This window comes from Miscanthus floridulus, chromosome 11, assembly GCF_019320115.1.
Source record: "Miscanthus floridulus cultivar M001 chromosome 11, ASM1932011v1, whole genome shotgun sequence".
Taxonomy (NCBI): Eukaryota; Viridiplantae; Streptophyta; class Magnoliopsida; order Poales; family Poaceae; genus Miscanthus; species Miscanthus floridulus.
This window is the reverse complement of record NC_089590.1, coordinates 65,412,342-65,433,675: the sequence shown is the minus strand read 5'-3', so window position 1 is coordinate 65,433,675 and position 21,334 is coordinate 65,412,342. Positions and strand designations below refer to the sequence as shown.

The 21,334-nt window shown below is 56.4% G+C and overlaps 2 protein-coding genes across 4 annotated transcripts; both read left to right on the top strand.

Moving 5' to 3' along the window:
- The first annotated feature begins 42 nt into the window (after positions 1–42).
- On the top strand, positions 43–20,503 carry LOC136491033 (uncharacterized). Of its 3 annotated transcripts, none has more exons than XM_066487242.1 (2): positions 43–997; positions 20,372–20,503. In XM_066487242.1, the coding sequence occupies exon 1, from the start codon at positions 80–82 to the stop codon at positions 980–982; it is 903 nt and encodes a 300-aa protein (XP_066343339.1). In that variant the 5' UTR covers positions 43–79; the 3' UTR covers positions 983–997; positions 20,372–20,503. The 3 variants fall into 3 exon arrangements, with proteins under 3 accessions (XP_066343339.1, XP_066343338.1, XP_066343337.1); XM_066487241.1 differs by lacking the exon at positions 20,372–20,503 and adding an exon at positions 2,576–2,746; XM_066487240.1 differs by lacking the exon at positions 20,372–20,503 and adding an exon at positions 2,232–2,552.
- LOC136492087 (uncharacterized) lies at positions 8,465–10,147 on the top strand. Its single transcript, XM_066488228.1, has 4 exons — positions 8,465–8,717; positions 8,893–9,007; positions 9,122–9,469; positions 9,601–10,147. Exons 1-4 carry the CDS (start codon positions 8,465–8,467, stop codon positions 10,145–10,147), a joined length of 1,263 nt encoding a protein of 420 aa, XP_066344325.1.
- Positions 20,504–21,334: the final 831 nt, after the last annotated feature.

Here is a 21,334-nt window from a genome sequence, read left to right as displayed (position 1 = left end):
TGTGTCACCCACTACAAGCCTCCCCCACAGCCACGGCGCCACCAATGGATTCCTTTGGAACCCACCTCCCTGCCCCACCATGCGCCCCCCTGTCCCCACTCGTCTGACACTACCTCCTACCTCCCCGTCCCAACCTCGTCCCATCGCTGCCGCGCCAGCGCCCAAATCTAATCCCCTAAACCCTAGCGCCGCCGCCGCCGCCATGCTGCGCCGCCTCGCCGCCGTCGCCCCGCGGGCCTTCTACTCCTCCTCACCGCACGCCCCGCCGCTGGCGGCGTCGGGATACACCCCGCGCCGCGAGTACGGCCTGGTGCCCATGGTGATCGAGCACACCTCACGCGGGGAGCGCGCCTACGACATCTTCTCGCGCCTGCTCAAGGAGCGCATCGTCTGCATCCACGGCCCCATCACCGACGACACGGCGTCCCTCGTCGTCGCCCAGCTGCTCTTCCTTGAGTCTGAGAACCCCGCCAAGCCCGTCCACCTCTACATCAACTCCCCGGGGGGCGTCGTCACGGCGGGCCTCGCCATCTACGACACCATGCAGTACATTCGCTCCCCCGTCACCACGCTCTGCATCGGCCAGGCCGCCTCCATGGCGTCGCTGCTCCTCGCCGCGGGGGCGAGCGGGGAGAGGCGGGCGCTGCCGAACGCGCGGGTCATGATACACCAGCCCTCCGGTGGCGCGTCGGGGCAGGCCTCGGACATCGCCATCCACGCCAAGGAGATCCTCAAGGTGCGCGACCGGCTCAACAAGATCTACGCCAAGCACACGGGCCAGGCCATCGACCGCATCGAGCAGTGTATGGAGAGGGACATGTTCATGGACCCGGAGGAGGCACATGATTGGGGGCTCATCGACGAGGTCATTGAGCACCGCCCTGTCTCTCTTGTGTCTGATGCTGTTGGCAGTGATTCGCCAAACCTCGGTGGCGGCGGAACTGGGGTGAATAAAGGGACGGATGAGCCATCTTCAGCGTGATTGGGCAGTCACAAGGTGCAATGCTTTTTGTGTTCCTGTACCTGTAGCTGTCTTATTGGATTTAAGGTTTAATTCGTTCATGAGGTGAATAACTTAATTTTCTGGCTGCTGGGCTAATCCACTAGCAACACTGTTGTTTTGCTACTTTAATTGATCTGTTGCTGATAATGAATGCTTTCTGGTATGAGCCCTCATCAGTGGTGATATATGCATTGCTAAAGATTTGTTCGTTTGAAAACAGTCGGTCCTGTTTAAAGGATAAAAGCCGACAGCCTTGCAACATTAAATTTCGTCTCAGGGCTAATTCAGAGTGCCATTTCTGTGTTCCACAAAATTCGAATTTCTAATTATCACTGCATGTTGTCTGGTATTTTTAGCCATGTTATGACTTTTATCGTTATAAGATGTTAATATTTTTAGTTAGTTGAACAGTTCATCAGTATTGTGAAAATGCTGAATAAGAGGTTTTTTCCCACTTGTTAGCTTTCTCTAGTGAGACGCCGATTTCATATAGGGTTTTCTGTTGAGAACTGAGTGCAGCTTGCATTTTATTTCTGCTGTTGAAGGATCTGGATACTGAACTTTCTGTGTCGGAAACTAGAAGGGACCCTGGCATTATTTACTTTGAAGATAGTTAGATTATAAATCATACGTACCATTACCCAGTAATAATCATCTTTTTAACTTCTTCTCTTATTTAATTTATGCGTTGTCCTTACATGGGTACCACACACGAAATTGAGCATAGGAGTATATCTGCTATGTAGACCAAATGGTTAAAACCATCCAATATTTCCATAAACTGAAAATGCAGAGAGGCCGAGGACTGATGATAATATTTGCTCCCCTAATAGGGCTTAGATTGTATACAATAATTCGTCCCCATGTGATCTGTCCAGTCCTCTGTAGGACATGAATATCATCCTTTGGCTCATTTATGGCGTGTTGCTAGCCCACGGTCTGCATGTTAAGCCAACTTTCTTTTGCCACCTCAATGTATACACATTAATTGTCTTTTCAAGAACCTCAAAGCAATTAATAATTGGAAACAGTTTCTCTTGGTTAACTTGTTTTACTACAATTATTATCATGACATCCTTAAAAAGATATGAAACTATTATCCACTATTGGTTGTGCGTATATCATGAGTCTGAATTTTCCTCTTTGCTTGTAGCTGTGCAAGTAACATTCTAGGTACAATAGTTGAACATAACATGTGTAAATCATCAATTCCATGATGTTATTGCAGGATATATCTGAACACCCAACTATATGTTCAACTCGACCAAAGATTTGTCAAATGATGCAGGCTTGATTCTGTTCCTGCACTGGGGACTATATGGTGTCAAATAATTTTCACGACTCTATATAGCATAATCAATGAGAGCCCCGAGCACTGAATAGGAGAGCATGTTAGACCGAGCTATGCTTATTGGTTATTGTTTGGTTGTTATAATAGTTCGGAGCATACAATCTGTTTTTTCAGCTAGTGTTTTATCCAGCTATGATTTGAGTTTTGGAACGTGTTATTTCGATGCTGTGATCACATCACGGCCAAGAACTTGAGCGCATCGTGTCTTTGTATTGTTTCAGATGGAACACTCTACTGCACTGCTGTCGGTGTTTTGGATCGGCGAGCCCTCAACCGACTAGTGAAAATGTACTGCGTGCCTCTAATCCTGGATGGTGATGCAAAGAGACACAAGGTTTATACTGTTTCAGGCAATAGGTGCCATACGTCCAGTCTGAGAGATCGATCTTGTATTTCTCGCACCGAGGTGCCTGTAGTAGAGGTTTACAAGTTGGGCGAGAGAGGGAGCTAGTCCCAGGTCTCTGTGTGGAGTGCGTGTGTTGCTTGAGATGTTAATCTCAGGCAGCGAGGGAGCGTACGTGTTCGTCTGTCTGTGCGTGCGTCCGTGAGCCCGTGTCCTCTCGTCTGTCCGTCCCTTAGAAATGGCCCCGGTCACTCCCTTTTATAGTTGAAGGGGGGACAGGGGCGATACATGTGGTCGCTACGTGGCGTTTTGTGAGCGGAGGCGGTATGCCGAGCCCTGTAGCTCGTCACTGTGGAGGTATGGTCGATGGAGCGGCCCTGTCCTCGGTGCACTGGAGCGACGCGCCGGTCACGTCCGATCCTGTGCGACGTGGGAGCTCCTGTGATGGCTTGGCGTAGGGTATGGCGCATACTGTGAACGACGTGCCAGTCGCTGTATGTTGACGACGTAGAGAGCCGAGGCCTAGTCGGTGCAGAGGCGGAACCATTGTGGGGGGCTCGGTGGGCGTGAATCCCGAGGCTGTCGAGACCCCGAAGCGGATAGCCGAGGCTCGGAGGGAGTAGTTGGTCCTGTACACTGATTTCGAGGCTACAGGGACCCGGACCTGACTCTCCACGCCGCGCTGTCCTCGGAGCAGGGGTTAGGTAGCACAGTGCAGCACGGGCATAAGTCGTGGCATAGTGCTGAGCACAGCGACCGGTAACCCCTGCCTCGTCCCGTCTTGGGCGGCATGGTGTCGATGTGACGCACGTCTTGTCGGCCACTCTGCTATGTTGAGTCGTCGTTCGGCTGATGTCGCGGGAGTGGTTGAATATGTTAGTTGGATGTGACGTCCTGTCAGAGAAGTCGATCAAGGCGGAGGCGACGGGGTCGTTGCCGAGCCGGCCTCGAGCAAGGAGGAGAATCGGTACCTCGTCCGAGGCCTTGCGGTTCGGGGCCTCGAGCGAGACGGAGAATCGGTACCTCGTCCGAGGCCTTACGGGCAGGGCCTCGGGCGAGGCGGAGAATCGGTACCTCGTTCGAGGCCTTACGAACGGGGCCTCGAGCGAGGCGGAGAATCGATACCTCGTCCGAGGCCTTATGGGCGGGGCCTTGAGCGGGGCGGAGAATCGGTACCTCGTCCGAGGCCTGGTAGTTCCATTTTGGGCCGAGCCCGCTTCGAGTGAGCCCATATGTTTGTTCGAGGTGGGCCAGACGGTCCAGCCGAGCCTCGGATAAGGTGGGGCTTTGCTGGTAGTTGTCCCTTGGCTTTGATTTTTACAGGGTCTATGCGATTTTTTCGGCTCTTGCTTTGAGGACCCCTTTTTATGGTACCCGACAGTAGCCCTCGAACCTCGGGGAGAGTGTGTGCGCTCTTCCTGAGGGTTTGTCGAGACTTGGCTCGCGGCAGCTCCTGGCGGGATCGTATTTCATACTCGAGGTCTCGGTGGGTGCGTGCGAGCGCACCCGCCGGGTTGAAAGGTCCTAATGGCTAGAGGGGGGTGAATAGCCTAATAAAATTTCTACAACAACACTTAACAAAGTGGTTAGACAATTATGAGGCGAAGCGAGTGTTGCACTAGCCTACTTAAAATGCAAGCCACCTACCACAATTCTAGTTTAGATAGTGTCAATTCACACAAGAGCAATGATACTACCCTATGTTAGTGTGCTCTCAAAGGCTAACTAAAGAGCCAAGCATGCAAGCTCTCACAACTAGCTACACTAAAGAGCTTGTCAACTAGTTTGCGGTAAAGTAAAGAAAGTGATCAAGAGGGTTATACCGCCGTGTAGATGAATGAACCAATCAATCACGAAGATGAATAACAATGATGACTAATCACCTCGGAATCAATGATGAACACAATGATTTTTTATCGAGGTTCACTTGCTTGCTGGCAAGCTAGTCCTCGTTGTGGCGATTCACTCACTTGGAGGTTCACGTGCTAATTGGCTTCATACGCCAAACCCTCAATAGGGTGCCGCACAACCAACACAAGATGAGGATCACACAAGCCACGAGCAATCCACTAGAGTACCTTTTGGCGCTCCATCGGGGAAAGGTCAAGAACCCCTCACAATCACCACGATCGGAGCCGGAGACAATCACCACCTCCGCTCGACGATCCTCGCTGCTCCAAGCCGTCTAGGTGGTGGCAACCACCAAGAGTAACAAGCGAAATCCGCAGCGAAACACGAACACCAAGTGCCTCTAGATGTAATCACTCAAGCAATGCACTTGGATCACTCACAATCTTACTATGATGATGAATCAATGATGTAGATGAGTGGGAGGGCTTTGGCTTAGCTCACAAGGTTGCTATGTCAATGAAAATGGCCAAAGATATGAGCCGCAGCCTGCCATGGGGCTTAAATAGAAGCCCCCACGAAATAGAGCCGCTGTACCCCTTCACTGGATACTCTACGCTCTGACCGGACGCTCCGGTCCACTTGATCGGACCCTGGGCTCAGCGTTCGGTCCACAGATGGACGCCACGTGTCATCGCCTTCCAACACTGTTCGTCAGATTTCAACGGCTATGACGCTGACCGGACGCAGCAGCTTCAACTGACCGGACGCTAAACCCCCAGCGTCCGGTCGTTTCTAGTAAGGTACCGACCTCGACTGGACGCGTCCGGTTAAAACTGACCGGACGCTGGAACCTCAGCGTCCGGTCGAGTACAGTAAGGGTCGAAACCTGGTTTTCCTCGATCGGACGCGTCCGGTCCACCTCGACCGGACACAGCCAGCGTCCGGTGGTAAACCCTAGCCACTGTACCGACAGTCAACGCGACCGGACGTAGGCAGTCAGCGTCCGGTGCTTCTAGATTCAGTGTCCGGTCACTGGACCGACGCTGGCATCAGCTCTGTTCTCACTTCTATCTTCTCCACCCTTGCTCCAATGTGCCAACCATCAAGAATTTGCATCCGGCGCAATAGAAAATAGGCATTTCATTTTCCCGAAAGCGCCGAATCCATCTCAACCCTGCACACACCTTGTGCACATGTGTTAGCATATTTTCACAAATATTATCAAGAGTGTTAGCACTCCACTAGATCTTAAATGCATATGCAATGAGTTAGAGCATCTAGTGGTACTTTGATAACCGCATTCCGATACGAATTTCACCCCTCTTAATAGTATGGCTATCAAACCTAAATGTGATCACACTCTCTAAGTGTCTTGATCACCAAAACAAAATAGCTCCTACAAGTTATACCTTTGCCTTGAGCTTTTTGTTTTTCTCTTTCTTCTCTTCAAGTTTAAGCCCTTGATCATCTCCATGCTATCACCATTGTCATGTTATGATCTTCATTTGTTTCTCTACTTGAAGTGTGCTACCTATCTCATGATCACTTAATGAACTAGGTTAGCACTTAGGGTTTCATCAATTCACCAAAACCAAACTAGAGCTTTCACGGGTGTAGCCCCCGAGGCCCTGGAGGAGTGGTTTTATTCCTCCAGGGGCTTTTCTCAAGGTTAGCGAAGGGTTTTATCGCATTTGCCGAGCCTCTGAGTGCGAGTTCGGGTCGCTGGGTCTTGGCTTGGTTGTAGGAAGAGCCCCCGAGCCTCTGCGCGGAGCAAGAGGGCGATCAGGAGTTTTCCTATCTTTCTTGTGCGGCCCTCGCGCATCCTTTTCGTTCGAAAGGAGGGGTGGAGTATGCCAGGCTACCCTCGGTGGGCGTGAGCAGTGACACCTCCGGTGAGCTATTATCGGGTAAGTCCAAGTGGAGGCCCATGCCCCATTCGATAGGGGTCGGCTGGTGGTCCAGAGACGTACTCCAAAAATACCAAAGGGCTTCTCTAGTGGTTCCCAGGGCCGTTCGATTGGCCCCGGGGGCTCGGTGCCTCCCTATGTTGGGATCCCATTCAGAGACCTCCCTGCCGGTCTTGGACACGACTGAGGGCATCCCAAGCAATCACTTGCTTGGGCCTTGGCCATGTACAGGCTTGCCCATAGTCATCCCTGACTTTATTTGTCCTAGGGCTGCTGTCGAGACCCTCGGGGGCCCAGCCTTTGAACCCCTGGACCGTAACAGGCTCGGTGCCTTTTATCGCATTTGTCGAGCCCCCGAGTGCGAGTTCGGGTTGCTGGACTTCGACATCCTTTTCGTTCGGAAGGAGGAGTTGTTTGTCGAGCCCTCGAGTGCGAGTTTGGGTTGCTGGGTCTCGGCTTGGTTGCAGGAAGAGCCCTCGAGCCTCTGCACGGAGCGAGAGGGCGATCAGGTATTTCCCTGTCTTTTTTGTGCGACCCTCGCGCATCCTTTTTGTTCGGAAGGAGGGTTTGTTTGCCGAGCCCTCGAGTGCGAGCTTGGATCGCTGGGTCTCGGCTTGGTTGCAGGAAGAGCCCCCGAGCCTCTGCATGGAGCGAGAGGGTGATCAGGAGTTTCCCTGTCTTTTTTGCACGGCCCTTACGCATCCTTTTTATTCAGAAGGAGGGTTTTTTTGCTGAGCCCTCGAGTGTGAGTTTAGGTCGCTGGGTCTCGGCTTGGTTGCAGGAAGAGCCCCCGAGCCTTTACACGGAGCGAGAGGGCGATCAGAAGTTTCCCTGTCTTTTTTGTGTGACCCTCGCACATCCTTTTCGTTCGGAAGGAGGGGTGGAGTATGCCAGGCTACCCTCGGTGGGCGCGAGCAGTGACACCTCCAGTGAGCTGTTATCGGGTAAGTCCAAGTGGAGGCCCGTGCCCCATTCGATAGGGGTCGGCTGGTGGTCCAGAGACGCACTCCAAAAGCACCAGAGAGCTTCTCTAGTGGGTCACAGGGTCGTTCGATTGGCCCCGGGGGCTCGGTGCCTCCCTACGGTGGGATCCCATTCAGAGACATCCCTACCGGTCTCGGATACGACTTATGGCATCCTAAGCGATCGCTTGCTTGGGCCTCGGCCATGTACGGGCTCGCTCATAGTCATCCCTGACTCTATTGTCCTGGGGTGGCTGTCGAGACCCTCAGGGGCCCAGCCTTCGAACCCCTAGACCATAGTGGGCTCAGTGCCTAGTTCCTTCGTCTGAAAGGAATCGGATGGGGGATATTCCCCTCCCATCGGCTGGCGACGGCGGTTGCGCCTTTTGAGGCGATTCCTCAGGGAGACGGAACGGCGCCTGCCGTTGCAGCGGTTGGATGTGACGCGATATCACCGTAGCCGCATTCTCCACCACACCCATGGTCGGCGGCGCTTTTGTCCTCCAGGCGAATCCTTGGGGTCCGTCCGACGTGTTCGCGGAGACGCTGTAGTCGCTCGTCGAAGACGGCCTCCTCCGCCCGGTTACCGACCCCACTAGGTCGGAGTGGATTGCCCCGGGGGGCGAGCCGGAGCCGAGGCCTCGCGATGGCTATGTCGTGAGCTTCGTGGCCTTCCACGAGCGCGGTCTCGGCCTACCGATGGACCGGTTCATGCGGGAGCTCCCGCATTACTACGGCGTGGAGCTCCACAATTTCAACCCCAACTCCATCGCGCAGGCGGCCATCTTCGTCACCGTCTATGAGGGGTACCTGGGCATCGCCCCCCACTAGGAGTTGTGGCTCCACCTCTTTCGGGTGGGGCTCACCACCAAACCGACGGGCACGCGGAAGGCGATGAGGGCCGGTGGCTGCACCCTCCAAGTGCGCTAAGACCGGCAGCTCCTCTACATCCCAGCCTAGCTTGCGTCGTCCAACCATCGCTAGTACAACAGCTGGTTCTACCTTCGTAACGATGACGGCGGACTTCCCCCCTATACCGGGCGGGTTATGGAGAGCCAGCCGGAGAAGTGGAGGTATGGCGTTTCGGTGGTTGATCAGCCCAAGCTGTGGCCGCTCCTAGAGAGGCTGGAGAGGCTGCACAGCCGTGGCCTTTTGGCAGCTGTGGTTGTGGCGACCTTCCATCGCCGGAGGGTGCTGCCGCTGATGGCTCGGTGGCAATGTCTGTTCGACATGACACCGGATGAGCCGATCGAGGGCGTCCAGATGTCCGTCGTCGCCCTCTCTAATAAGGAGATTCTATGTTAGGTGAGAGAGACGGTGGAGGGGCGGCTAAGGAGCGGTGGTCTGACCCCGTTCGCGATGCGCCCGTCGCGGGGGTACCTCTCTCTAGTAAGTCACACGCCGCTGCGGCCCCTGAGGCCTCCTTGCTCCTTGCATTTTCCTGTTCCCTTATTGGCATTCGCTGTTCCTGCAAGGGATGAGGGATGTGCGAGCCTCCCCGCCACCCATTCCCGAGGACGCAGAGCGGCGGGCGGTGAACAGGGCGCATGCCGTGGTGCAGAAGAAGCGAAAGGACTCCGAGGAGGCAAGGCGCAAGAGGAAGAACCTTGAGCGCGAAGAGCTAGAGAAACGTCGCTAGCAGCAGAGGCACGATGGTCTCCTAGTAGAGCTGTCTCTATCACTGTCATTGTCGGATTCCTCGAGCGATGACGACGAGAGCGAGGTGGGGCGGGGTACCCTGGACCATCTCCCTGACGTCAGGGGGACGGCGCCCGGGGCGTTGGTGAGCGGCCCGGCGTTCCCAGGAGGTGGAGGAGAGGACGCCTTAGGGCCAGCGATCGCCCGCCCTGGGGCCGAGGCCGACGCGCCCGAGGCATGGGCGTTAGGGAAGCGCGCCGTCAGCCCGATGAGCTCGACGGCGGAGGTGGAGCAGGTGACGGCGGGGGCGATGCAACCACCTCCGCAGAGGGTTGAGGGGGCGCCGGATTCTAGCGAGGGCCGGCCGGCACCAGCGGACACGGGGGCTGTGCCACTGCCACCGCCACCACCATTGTAGAGGACGAGGGACGTAGTGCGGAAGCAGTTGTGTCCCCGTTCGAGGTAAGTGTTTTGTCAGCAGAGTTCGTAGCGTCTCCCGCTCGTTTTCTGGTTGTATGCTGACCAAGTGAAAGTTTTGCCTTCAGCCGGAAGTGTCAGGCGGAAGTGCCTGCCCTGGCGCCGCGTAAGGCGCTCAAGGTGAGCACGGGCTCCACCGCCCAATGGGTGGCGGAGGCGCAAGCCACCATACAGCGTGGCGTGGCGTCGGCGAGGGCCGACCCGAAGGAGCTGACCGCCCAAGGAGAGGTTACTGAGGCGGCCATGAAGCGAGCGGGGGAGGAGGCGCCTTCGTCCCGCGAGGTCGAGGCCCGCGAATCAGACGAAGCCGAGGCGCCCTCAGTCGCTGAGGCCACCGAGGGCGAGGCCGAGGCCTCTAAAACCTCCAAGGCTGAGGCGACGGAGGCCGGTGTGTCCACGACCACCGTGGCCGAGGTGGCGGAGGCCGGAGCCCCCGAGACCACCGTGGCCGAGGTGGCAGAGGCCGGCATGGTCGCGGCAGAGCCGACGGCCCAAGAAGCGAAGACGGAGGCGGGGCAAGCTTTAGTACCGCCCCTGGTCCAAGACCCATCGCCGTCGCAGGGGGGTGCCCGGGAGGCGGAGGTCCATTTGATCTCCTCCGACGATACTTCCTAGGGGAAGGAGGTGGCGAACGCCGAGGCGGCCAGCACCGCGGAGCAGCCAGCTCCGACCTCTGGCGAGGGGAGCTCGGCCCTCGTCCGGGTACAATCCGAGCCCCGCAGGTGGGATAGCCCACATGTCTTGTGGCAGAGCCGGGACGACCCTAAGGGGGAGCCTCTGTTCGCCCTTGAGGATGCGACCGAGGGGGGGCATTGGGACTCCTTCGAGCAATACCGCCGGCTGGCAGAGCGGTTGCTACAGACAGCGTTGTCCGTTGTGGCCGACGACCTGCCCGGTGTTGCCCAAGTACGCGCCTCCTTTTGTTGTACTGTGTCGTCTTTTCCCGAGTTTTCTCGCAGTGCTTGACGTCTGTTCTGCCTATCCAGGAGCTCGAGGCCCGGTCCCTTGGGAAGTCGTTGTTCCTTCGGTGGGAGAGGGGTGTCTAAGACCAGCTCTGGCAGCAGAAGGACCTACTCGCCAATGCCAACGAACTTTTGTCGACGTGGAGCACGGAGGTAGAGGACCTCCGCCTTCGCTGTGCTAACATGAAGGCTGAGGCGGCCATGGCTTGGGAGCAGGCCACCCCTTTGGCGGCGCGGATCAAGGAGCTGGAGGAGGAGTTGACCCGGGTGGCCGGCGAGCGGGACACCTTCAGGTCCTGGGCCAAACAAGCGGAGGTCTCTGCCAAGGCCGTTGTCGGGCAGCTGGGGGCGGAGCAGGACGCGCACCTGCTGATGAAAGGTGCCTTGGCGGAGGCCTTCAAGGTGGCCGAGGCCTCTCGGGTCGAGGTCCAAAGCTAGAAAGAGAAAGTCGAGGGTGAGTCCTGTAGGTCTTCGCCCTTGTTCGGCTTATTTCCTTTTGTGCTTAACCCCATCCCGTTTGTCTTGGCGTAGGGTTGGAGAAGGAGGTCTCCCGGGCAGCTAAGGCCTCCGTTGAAGTGCAGGCGGTGCTCGAGGCCAAGATCCAGGAGCACAACGTGCTGTAGAGCGTCGCCCGTACCGCCTGCGAGGCCCTAGAGGTTGGGGGGTCGAGCCAAGCAGCTCCCTCGGGAGCTGTTTGATCGCGTTGAGCGGCCGAGTCCGTGAGCGGCTCCGGGAGGCGCTGCACACGGGCGTCAAACGTGCCCTGGCCGTTGTCTCCTTGCACTATGCCGGCGTCGACCTTGAGGCCGTCAGCGACGGTTACATCTTGGCTGAGGATGATGATGAGGCTGAGAAGGAGGTCATGAAGCTGAGGGAGGCGGCTGAGGCCCTTAGCATGGCGCTGGCCAAGCTGTTCGAAGAGAAGGTGGTTCCTCCTACGTCGACCGCCGACGCTGGCGACCCTGAGTTCTGACCTGGGCCAAAGGGGGCCATGTAAATGGATTAGCATTATTATTGTACCGTAACGCTTGTGGCCGTCGAGGCCTTTTTTAAAGTACTTATGCGTCTACGCTTTTTAATCATTTTTTATTGTATTTCCGAGCCTCTGCCCTCTGTCTTGTCTCTGAACATATCAGTTGCAGGGAACTTCCTCGGAGCCTAAGCTGCCCCTCGGGCAAAAGGTGGTGAGGGAGTTGCCGTAGCTCGGAGGCGTAGGCCGTCTCGCGGCTCGGCCAGCCTTTTGGCCCTAAGACAGACTTTCGGTCCTTAGGTTTCTTACAATCGATTTGTCAGAGCACGCTAGAGAGTTTGGCGTAGAAATTTTTTTGAAAAATGACAAAAAATGTTGCCTGGGACTTAGGGGGGGTCTCCCCTTCTAGCCCCCGAGGGAGGCTCGGTTCTGCAGAGGCAGAGCTGAGTCTTGTTCGAGCCCCGCGGTGGGCACCTCTACAGAGGCAGAGCCGAGTCTCCCTTGTAGCGTTATCGTAACGCTAATCCCCCATCGATAGGTTCGGGGGGTTTCTCAAAAAATTAGAATAACTAAAGAACACTTCTTTATTGTATTTCGAGAAACAATGTATACAATGCTTGGAAATTTAAGGGTAGAAGCGACATAGTTGTTCTATGTTCCAAGCGTTGATGAGGATTTCACCCTTCTCGTTGGCTAGCTTGTAGGTCCCGGGCTTTAGCACTTGGGCGACGATGTACGGCCCTTCCCATAGTGGAGTCAGCTTGTGGCGGCCCTTGTTGCTCTACCTCAGTCTCAGCACCAGGTCGCCCACTTTCAAGTCTCGGCCTTCAATGCACCGGGCTTGATAGCGTCGTAGGGCTTGCTGGTACTTGGCCGAGTGTAGCTGCGCGACGTCTCGGGCTTCCTCTAGTTGGTCGAGGGCGTCCTCGCGGTTAATGCGGTTGCTTTGCTCGTTCTAGGCCTGTAGCCTCAGGGAACCGTACTCCAAGTCAGTTTGGAGGACGGCCTCAGCTCCATAGACTAGGAAGAACGGTGTGAACCCCGTGGCTCAGCTCGAAGTGTTCCTCAGGCTCCAGATGACCGACAGGAGTTTGGCAAGCCATTTCTTACCAAATTTCTTCAACCGGTTGTATATTTTTGGCTTGAGGCCTTGTAGAATCATGCCGTTGGCACGTTCTACTTGGCCATTTGTCCTAGGGTGTCCTACGGCCGACCAGGCCACACGGATGTGGTGGTCGTCGCAGAACGTCAGGAACTTGTGGTCGGTGAATTGTGTCCCATTGTCAGTGATGATGGTGTTTGGAGCCCTAAACCTGTGGATGATATCAGTGAAGAACAGCACTGCTTGCTCAGATTTGATTCGATTGATTGGACGAGCCTCGATCCTCTTGGAGAACTTATCGATTGCTACCAGCAAATGGGTATAGCCCCCGGGGGCCTTCTGCAGAGGCCCAACCATGTCGAGCCCCCACACGGCGAATGGCCCTGTAATGGGGATGGTTTGGAGGGCTTGGGCCGGGAGGTGCGTCTACCGCGCATAGTACTGGCATCTCTCGTAGGAGCGTACCAACTTGGTGATGTCGACAACCATTGTCGGCCAGTAGAATCCTTGGCGGAAGGTGTTTCCAACGAGCGCCCGGGGCGCTGCATGGTGCCCGCAGGCTCCCGCGTGCAAGTCCCAAAGTAGGGCTTGGCCTGCCTCAGTGGTGATGCATCGTTGGAGGACGCCAGATGGGCTTCGCCTATACAACTCACCGTTGCTGAGGACGTAGTTTTGGCTCATCACGCAAATCGTCGGGCTTTGGTCCTGTCTGTAGGAAGCTCTCCTCGAACGAGGCAATCAAGGAACGGGACTCGCCAGTCCGTGCCCTGGTTGGCCTCGGGAGGCTCTGCGTCGATTTCCATGACCTCGGGCTCGGCCGAAGGGGTCTCCGTGACAGAGGGGGCCTCGGGCCCTGCGGTGGGCTCGACCGGTGGGCCCTCTTCCGCTGTCGAGGCGTAGTCGATGGAAGGCTTGTGGAGGTCTCTAGCAAAGATGTTCGGGGGGCCGGGGCCTGTGCCGACGCCATCTTTGCCAGTTCGTCCGCAGCCTCGTTGAATTTTTGCGCAATGTGACTGAGTTTGAGACCATCGAACTTGTCCTCTAGGCGACGTACCAACTTGCAGTATGCCTCTATTTTGGGGTCATGGCAGTTTGATTCCTTCATCACTTGATCGACGACGAGCTGTGAAACGCCCCGCATGTCAAGACGTCGTACTCCAAGTTCGATGGCGATCTGTAGGACGTTAACGAGGGCTTCGTACTCGGCTGCGTTGTTGGAGGCGGTGAAGTGAAGCCGGATCATGTAGCGCATGTGCACTCTGAGGGCTGAGATGAAGAGCAGACCCACGCCTGCCCCGGTCTTCATCAGGGACCTATCAAAGTACATGGTCCAGCATTTCGCCTGGATTTGAGCAGGTGGTTGTTGGGTGTCGGTCCATTCAGCCACAAAATTGGTCAAGGCCTGAGATTTAATTGCTTTCCAAGGTGTAAAAGACAAGGCTTCCCCCATGAGTTCGACGGCCCACTTGGCTATCCTACCCGAGGCCTCTCGGTTCTGAATTATCTCTCCAAGAGGGAAAGACGATACCACGGTCACCGGGTGGGACTCGAAGTAGTGACGCAGCTTGCGTCTAGCCAAGACTACGGCGTAGATTAGTTTTTGGATGTGGGAGTAGCGTGTCTTAGTCTCGGAGAGCACCTCGCTGATGAAGTAAATAGGTCATTGGACGGGTAGGGCATGCCCCTCTTCCTGCCTCTCGACCACTACGACCGCGCTGACCACTTGGGTTGTTGCAGCGACGTAGAGCAAGAGGGCCTCGCCCTTGGTCGGCGGCACCAGGACAGGAGGATTGGTGAGCAGTGCCTTGAGCTTGGCGAGGGCTTCTTCGGCCTCGGGGGTCCAAGAAAAGCGTTCGGATTTTCTCAAGAGGCGGTACAGAGGCAAGCCTTTTTCGCCAAGGCGTGAGATGAAGCAGCTCAGGGCCACAAGGCATCCCATAACCCTCTGCACTCCCTTAAGGTCCTGGATTGGTCCCATGTTGGTCACGGCCGAGACCTTCTTTGGGTTGGCCTCGATGCCGCGCTCCGAGACTATGAATCCCAAGAGCATGCCTCGGGGGACCCCGAAGACACACTTCTCGGGGTTGAGCTTGATGCCCTTCTCTCTGAGGCATTTGAAGGCTATCTTTAGGTCATCAACGAGATCATTGGCCTTTCTGGACTTGACTACGATGTCGTCCACGTAGGCCTCGACGGTTCGCCCGATGTGCTCGCCAAAGACCTAGGTCATGCACCGCTGGTATGTGGCCCCTGTGTTCCTGAGGCCGAACAGCATAGTCATATAGCAGTACATGCCGAACGGTGTGATGAAAGAAGCCGCGAGCTGGTCGGATTCTTTCATCTTGATTTGATGGTAACCGGAATACGCATCAAGGAAAGATAGGGTTTCGCATCCCGTAGTGGAGTCAACGATTTGGTCGATTCGAGGCAATGGGAAAGGGACTTTTGGACATGATTTATTCAAACCGGTGTAGTCTACACACATTCTTCACTTCCCATTTTTCTTCTTAACTAATACAGGATTAGCTAACCACTCTAGATGGGACACTTCCTTGATGAATCCGGCCGCCAAAAGCTTCTGCACCTCCTCGCCGATGGCCCTGCGCTTTTCCTCGTTGAACCGGCGCAGGCGCTGCTTCACCGGTCTAGTGCCGGCCCGGATGTCCAGGGCGTGCTCGGCGACCTCCCTCGGTATGCCTGGCATGTCCGAGGGACTCCACGCGAATACATCGGCATTCGCATGAAGGAAGTCGATGAGCATGACTTCCTATTTGATGTTGAGGGTGGCGCTGATCCTCAGCGCCCGGTCGTTGGAGCAGGTGGGGTCGACCGGGACGAGCTTGACGGCCTCTATGGGCTCAAAAGTCCCGGCACGATGCTTGGAGTCAGGCGCCTCACTACCAAGTCGATCAAGGTTGACGATGATGGTCTCGGCCTCTACGAGAGCCTCGACGTACTCGATGCATTAGACGTCGCAGTCGTATGCATGCTCGTACGTGGACTCGACAGTGATAACGCCGTTGGGGCCCGACATCTTGAGCTTGAGGTAGGTGTAGTTGGGGATCACCATGAACTTGGCGTAGCACGGGCGCCCTAAGATGGCGTGATAGGTTCCCTTGAACCCAACCACCTCGAAGGTGAGGACCTCCTTGCGGGAGTGCCGAAGCAGATGGGCAAGTCGATGCGTCCGAGGGGTCGCGTGCGCTTCCCTGGCACGATGCTGTGAAAGGGCGTGGCATTGCCTCGGAGGAGTGATCGGTCGAGCCCTAGGAGTTCCAGGGTGTTGGCATAGAGGATGTTGAGGCCACTGCCTCCGTCCATCAACACCTTGGTGAGCCGGGTGTTGCCGATGATTGGGTCGACGATGAGTGGGTACTGCCCTGGGTTTGGGACATAATCGGGGTGGTCATCCTGATCAAAGGTGATCGCCTCCCGCAACCAGTCGAGGTACCAGGGAGTGGCCACCTTCACTGAGAAGACCTCCCGACGCTCCCACTTTCGCTGGTGCACCGTGAGGCACGCTGAAGGCCCGCCAAAGATCATGAAGGCGTTGTACACCTCGGGGAACCCGTCGTCCTTGTCGTTGTCCCTATCGCCGGTGTCCCTCTTCTTGGCATCGTCGTTGGGGAGCCCGAGCTTGGCGTAGTAACATCGGAGCATGGTGCACTCTTCGAGGGTGTGCTTCATCGGGCCCTGGTGGTAAGGGCAGGGCTTCTTTAGCAGGTCATCGAAGAGCCCAGGGCCTCTGACAGGGCCTTGGGGATTCTTGCGATCTGTGGCTGCGACGAGACCGGCCTCGAGGACCTCCTGCTTCCCCTGGCGACCCTTTTTCTTTTTCTTAGGGAGGTAGGGGGCGAGGCCCCGGGGGCCTCATCCCTCCGCTTCCCCTTGGCGTTGTTGTCGGGGAAGATGGCCCTGACAGCCTCTTCGCCCGAGGTGAAGTTGGTGGCGATGTCGAGGAGCGCGGTCACCGAGGTTGGCACGTTCCGGCCTAACTCTCGGACCAGGTCTCGGCAGGAGGTGCCGGAGAGGAATGCCTGGACAATTTCTGAGTCGCTGACGCTGGGCAACTCGGTGCATTGCTTGGAGAAGCATCGGATGAAGTCTCGGAGAGACTCGTCTGGCTTCTAGCGACAACTCTTGAGGTCCCAGGAGTTCCCAGGGCGCACGTATGTGCCCTGGAAATTCCCAACGAAGACCTTTACCAAGTCGCGCCAGTTGTGGATCTGCGAGGGAGGGAGGTGTTCGAGCCAGGCTCACGCCGAGTCTGACAGGAACAAGGGGAGGTTGCGGATGATGAGTAGGTCATCATCCACGCCGCCTAGCTAACAAGCCAGGCGGTAATCGGCCAGCCATAGCTCGGGGTTGGTCTCACCGCTGTACTTCGAGAGGTTCACCGGTTGCTGAAACCGGGCCAGGAAGTGGGCGCCGCGGATGGCCTTGCTGAAGACTCGAGGGCCAGGTGGCCCAGGAGAAGGACTGCGATCCTCCCCACTGTCGTAGCGACCGCCTCGGTGCGGGTGGTAGCCTCGGGCGGGCCCCTCGTCGTCGTGGCGCCGTCACCTGCTGACCACATCATGGTCGCCTTGTGCCTCGCGTCGGTCGCCAAGGCGATCGTGCACCGAGGGGGCCTTGTTGGCCGTTGGTGCCCAAGCAGGCTCGGGATGAACTGAGGCCTCTCTACCCTGCCGAGGCGATGCCGCGGGTAGTTCCGAGGTGCCCCGCGCCGTCTAGAGGTGGAGCTTTCGGCCTGCTGTATTGCGGTGGTCTCGAGGAGGTCTTGGAGCTCGTTGTGGACCAGTCGCCCCTCCGTGGTAGAGGGCTTGGGCATAGTCCGGAGTAGCATCGCCGCTGCCGTGACGTTCTGGCTAGCGCGATTGAAGATAGGGGGTTGCTCGCCCCCTATCTCGTTGTTGATGCGGTGGTTGACGTTGCGAGCCCTCCATCGGGCTGCTCCGCCATCACCGCGACCCCGCTGCTGTTGCTCGAGAGTGTCTCAGAGCTGCCGTAGGAGTCGATTTTGTTCGACCTTGGCCTGAAGCTCTCGGAGCTGCTCCAGGTCCAGGCGTCGAAGTTCCTCGGGGGCGGGGTTCCCGTTCTGCGCTGCCGGGGCTCGACGCGTGGAGGTGCGGCGCCGCCTGCCCCCTCGGGGGGCGGGGAGCGAGAACCTGCCCCTTCATCCTCATCACCCGTGCTTGGCATCCCGAGCCCGACATGGAAGCACTCACGAGTGGGATCATAAATGCCTTCATCGTCGGAGTCAGAGTAGCCGAAGCAGTAGTCGCTCGCGGCCAGGAAGCGGCGCATGGTTTTAGGGTTGTGAAGCCCGGAGAAGTCCGCTCTGGCCCACGTCTCATCCTCCTCCGAGGAGCTAGTGTGGGTGTGGGTCGAGGTTGTGGCGATGAGGTCGAGGGCAAAACGATGGTGGCGTCCTGAGGGCTCCGTATGGGCGGAAGCATAGGCGGAAGCATGGACGGCGGCAGCATTGCTCAACCCAAAGGGGTACGGGGATGGTGCCATCGTCAGGTTTCGCTCCGCCTGAGTCGAACCCTCAGGAGGTGGTGGGGCAGAGCTTGATGACGGGGCGTCGCTGCGTGCCACCGGCGTCTTTCCCTTGCCTAGGCTTAAGCTGGACAGGTCCCCAACCAGGGACTCTGTGCCAACAGCCGGACATGGGGTACCGGCGGAGCACGGTGCGTCGCCCTGAGCCCGCGCGGTGTCGGGGTGGTCCCGCTCGCGTCGTGCCTGGCGAGCGTGACGAGAGCAGCGGCTCGGGCGCTGTCTGCGCCTAGGCTGCTGGTGCGTGATGCCATCGTCGGTCGGTAGGGCTCTGGGTGTGAGGAGTACCATATCGTACTCACATCCTAGAGACATGAATTCTAGGCTCCTGAACCAGATCACCGTGCCGAGACGCAGTGGTCGTACGGGGTCTGCCATCCAGAACTTATCGGGATGATGAAGCTGACACGCAGCAAGCCCTTACCTGGCGTGCCAACTGTCGGTGTTTTGGACCGGCGAACCCTCAACCGACTAGTGAAAATGTACTGCATGCCCCTAATCCTGGATGGTGATGCAAAGAGACACAAGGTTTATACTGGTTCAGGCAATAGGTGCCCTACGTCCAGTCTGAGAGATCGATCTTGTATTCCTCGCACCGAGGTGCTTGTAGTAGGGGTTTACAAGCTGGGCGAGAGAGGGATCTAGTCCCAGGTCTCTGCATGGAGTGCGTGTGTTGCTTGAGATGTTGATCTCAGGCAGCGAGGGAGCGTGCGTGTTCGTCTGTCTGTGCGTGCGTCCGTGAGCCCGTGTCCTCTCGTCTATCCGTTCCCTAGAAACGGCCCCGGTCACTCCCTTTTATAGTTGAAGGGGGGGGGGACAGGGGCGATACATGTGGTCGCTATGTGGCGTTTTGTGAGCGGAGGCGGTATGCCGAGCCCTGTAGCTCGTCACTGTGGAGGTATGGTCGATGGAGCGGCCCTGTCGTCGGTGCACTGGAGCGACGCGCCGGTCACGCCCGATCCTGTGCGACGTGGGAGCTCCTGTGATGGCTTGGCGCAGGGTATGGCGCATACTGTGAACGACGTATCTGTCGCTGTATGTTGACGACGTAGAAAGCCGAGACCCAGTCGGTGCAGAGGCTGAACCATTGTGGGGGGGGCTCGGCGGGCGCAAATCCCGAGGCTACCGAGACCCCGAAGCGGATAGCCGAGGCTCGGAGGGAGCAGTTGGTCCTGTACACTGATTCCGAGGCTACAGGGACCCAGACCTGACTCTCCACGCCGTGCTGTCCTCGGAGCAGGGGTTAGGTATCACAGTGCAGCACGGGCGTCAGTCGTGGCACAGTGCCGAGCACGGCGACCGGTAACCCTGCCCCGTCCCGTCTTGGGTGGCATGGTGTCGATGTGACGCACGTCTCGTCGGCCACTCTGCTGTGTCGAGCCGTCGTTAGGGCTGATGTTGCGGGAGTGGTTGAACATGTTAGTTGGACGTGACGTCCTGTCAGAGAAGTCGGTCGAGGCGGAGGCGACGGGGTCGTTGCCGAGCCGGCCTCGAGCGAGGCGGAGAATCGGTACCTCGTCCGAGGCCTCTACGGTTCGGGGCCTCGAGCGAGACGGAGAATCGGTACCTCGTCCGAGGCCTTACGGGCGGGGCCTCGGACGAAGGCGGAGAATCGGTACCTCGTCGAGGCCTTACGAGCGGGGCCTCGAGCGAGGCGGAGAATCGGTACCTCGTCCGAGGCCTTACGGGCGGGGCCTCGAGCGGGGCGGAGAATCGGTACCTCGTCCGAGGCCTCGTAGTTCCATTTTGGGCCGAGCCTGCTTCGAGTGAGCCCGGATGTTTGTTCGAGGTGGGCTAGACGGTCCAGCCGAGCCTCGGATAAAGTGGGGGTTTGCCGGTAGTTGTCCCTTAGCTTTGATTTTTACAGGGTCTAAGCGATTTTTTCGGCTCTTGCTTAGGGGACCCCTTTTTATGGTACCCGACAACTGCGTTCTCTTGTTCTCTGGGGCTAAAACCACTTATTTAGGGTTGATTACGCTGTTTGATAATTCTAGCCACACTTATCACAAATAATTGCGGGCTTTAGATGTTACTACATTGTCATTGAGGCCTTGAGGGCGTGGTTATCCGATGGTCTTGTGTGATTGCAGTGCTCAGAAATCACTTGGTGTTGCATGTTTAAGTCCATAGGCCTCGCTGACATCTTTGGTTGCATTGTGGACATAGTAGAGGAGGTTTTACTCTGATTAAGTTTTCGATGCAATCGAAAAACTTGGTATTGTTCTAACTTCTGTTGTAATTTTCAGAAACACATGTTCACAACCCCCTCTCCTGCTGGACTTTAGATGCACATGCTCACTTCTTCCGAGTCAGAGTCAGAGCTATTTGCAAAAGAATCAGAGCCCTGCTAAACGATCAGTTAAAATGCTTTACATCAGTTCATGATGCCATTGCAGGATTCATGTTAAATGGCAATAATACAAACAGGAATGTTTTTTTTTTTTGGCGAGAAAAACAGGAATGTTAAATGGCCTTTACAGCGTAACAACAGTTAGAAGCGAGTGAGAGCATATTCAAAATTGGTGACAAACAGAAACGTTAGATGGCAATAATACAATGACAACATCACCATGCACGGCTGCTTTAAGTATAGTTAACTAGTGAAGGCCGCGCGCCGGTAAGCAGATAATTTCAGATTTATAAAGATAGGGTTTATATCCATACATATCTGCGGGAATATATTAAATCTGCAGTTACAACATCCATATGTTACATGCGAAAGGTGGAGGTAGAGTTCACACAGTAGACAGTTATATTATGCAGACCAAGTTGTCTTAATTGTACAGCTAGTGGTTGCCGATGGTTGCATACATTAAGGAACCATATAGGTAGCGGTACTGGTGTGTAAACGAGCACACATATTGTACATGAAAAGCTTCAGACATTTTTTGTTGAGATGGCAATGCTGATGTTGTCTTCAGGCGCTATCTTCATGTGCTGTTTGAGACATCGTGGTACTGGTGTGCGATGCTGATGCTGTCATTTTACTCATTCAACTACCTTTGCCGTACCAAATAAACAGCATGGCAATGGGGGCACTCTTAGTCCGGCGAGCCATAGTGGGAGCTTCCTGGATACGACACTGTGATAGTGCCATGGAAAGGGGAAAAGATGATTATTTCCTGGAAATGCGTCGATACAGCCAAAGAGGAACACATGGATTTGAACAGCATGAAGCACGAACCTCGCAGGGCTTGTACAAAGGCTTC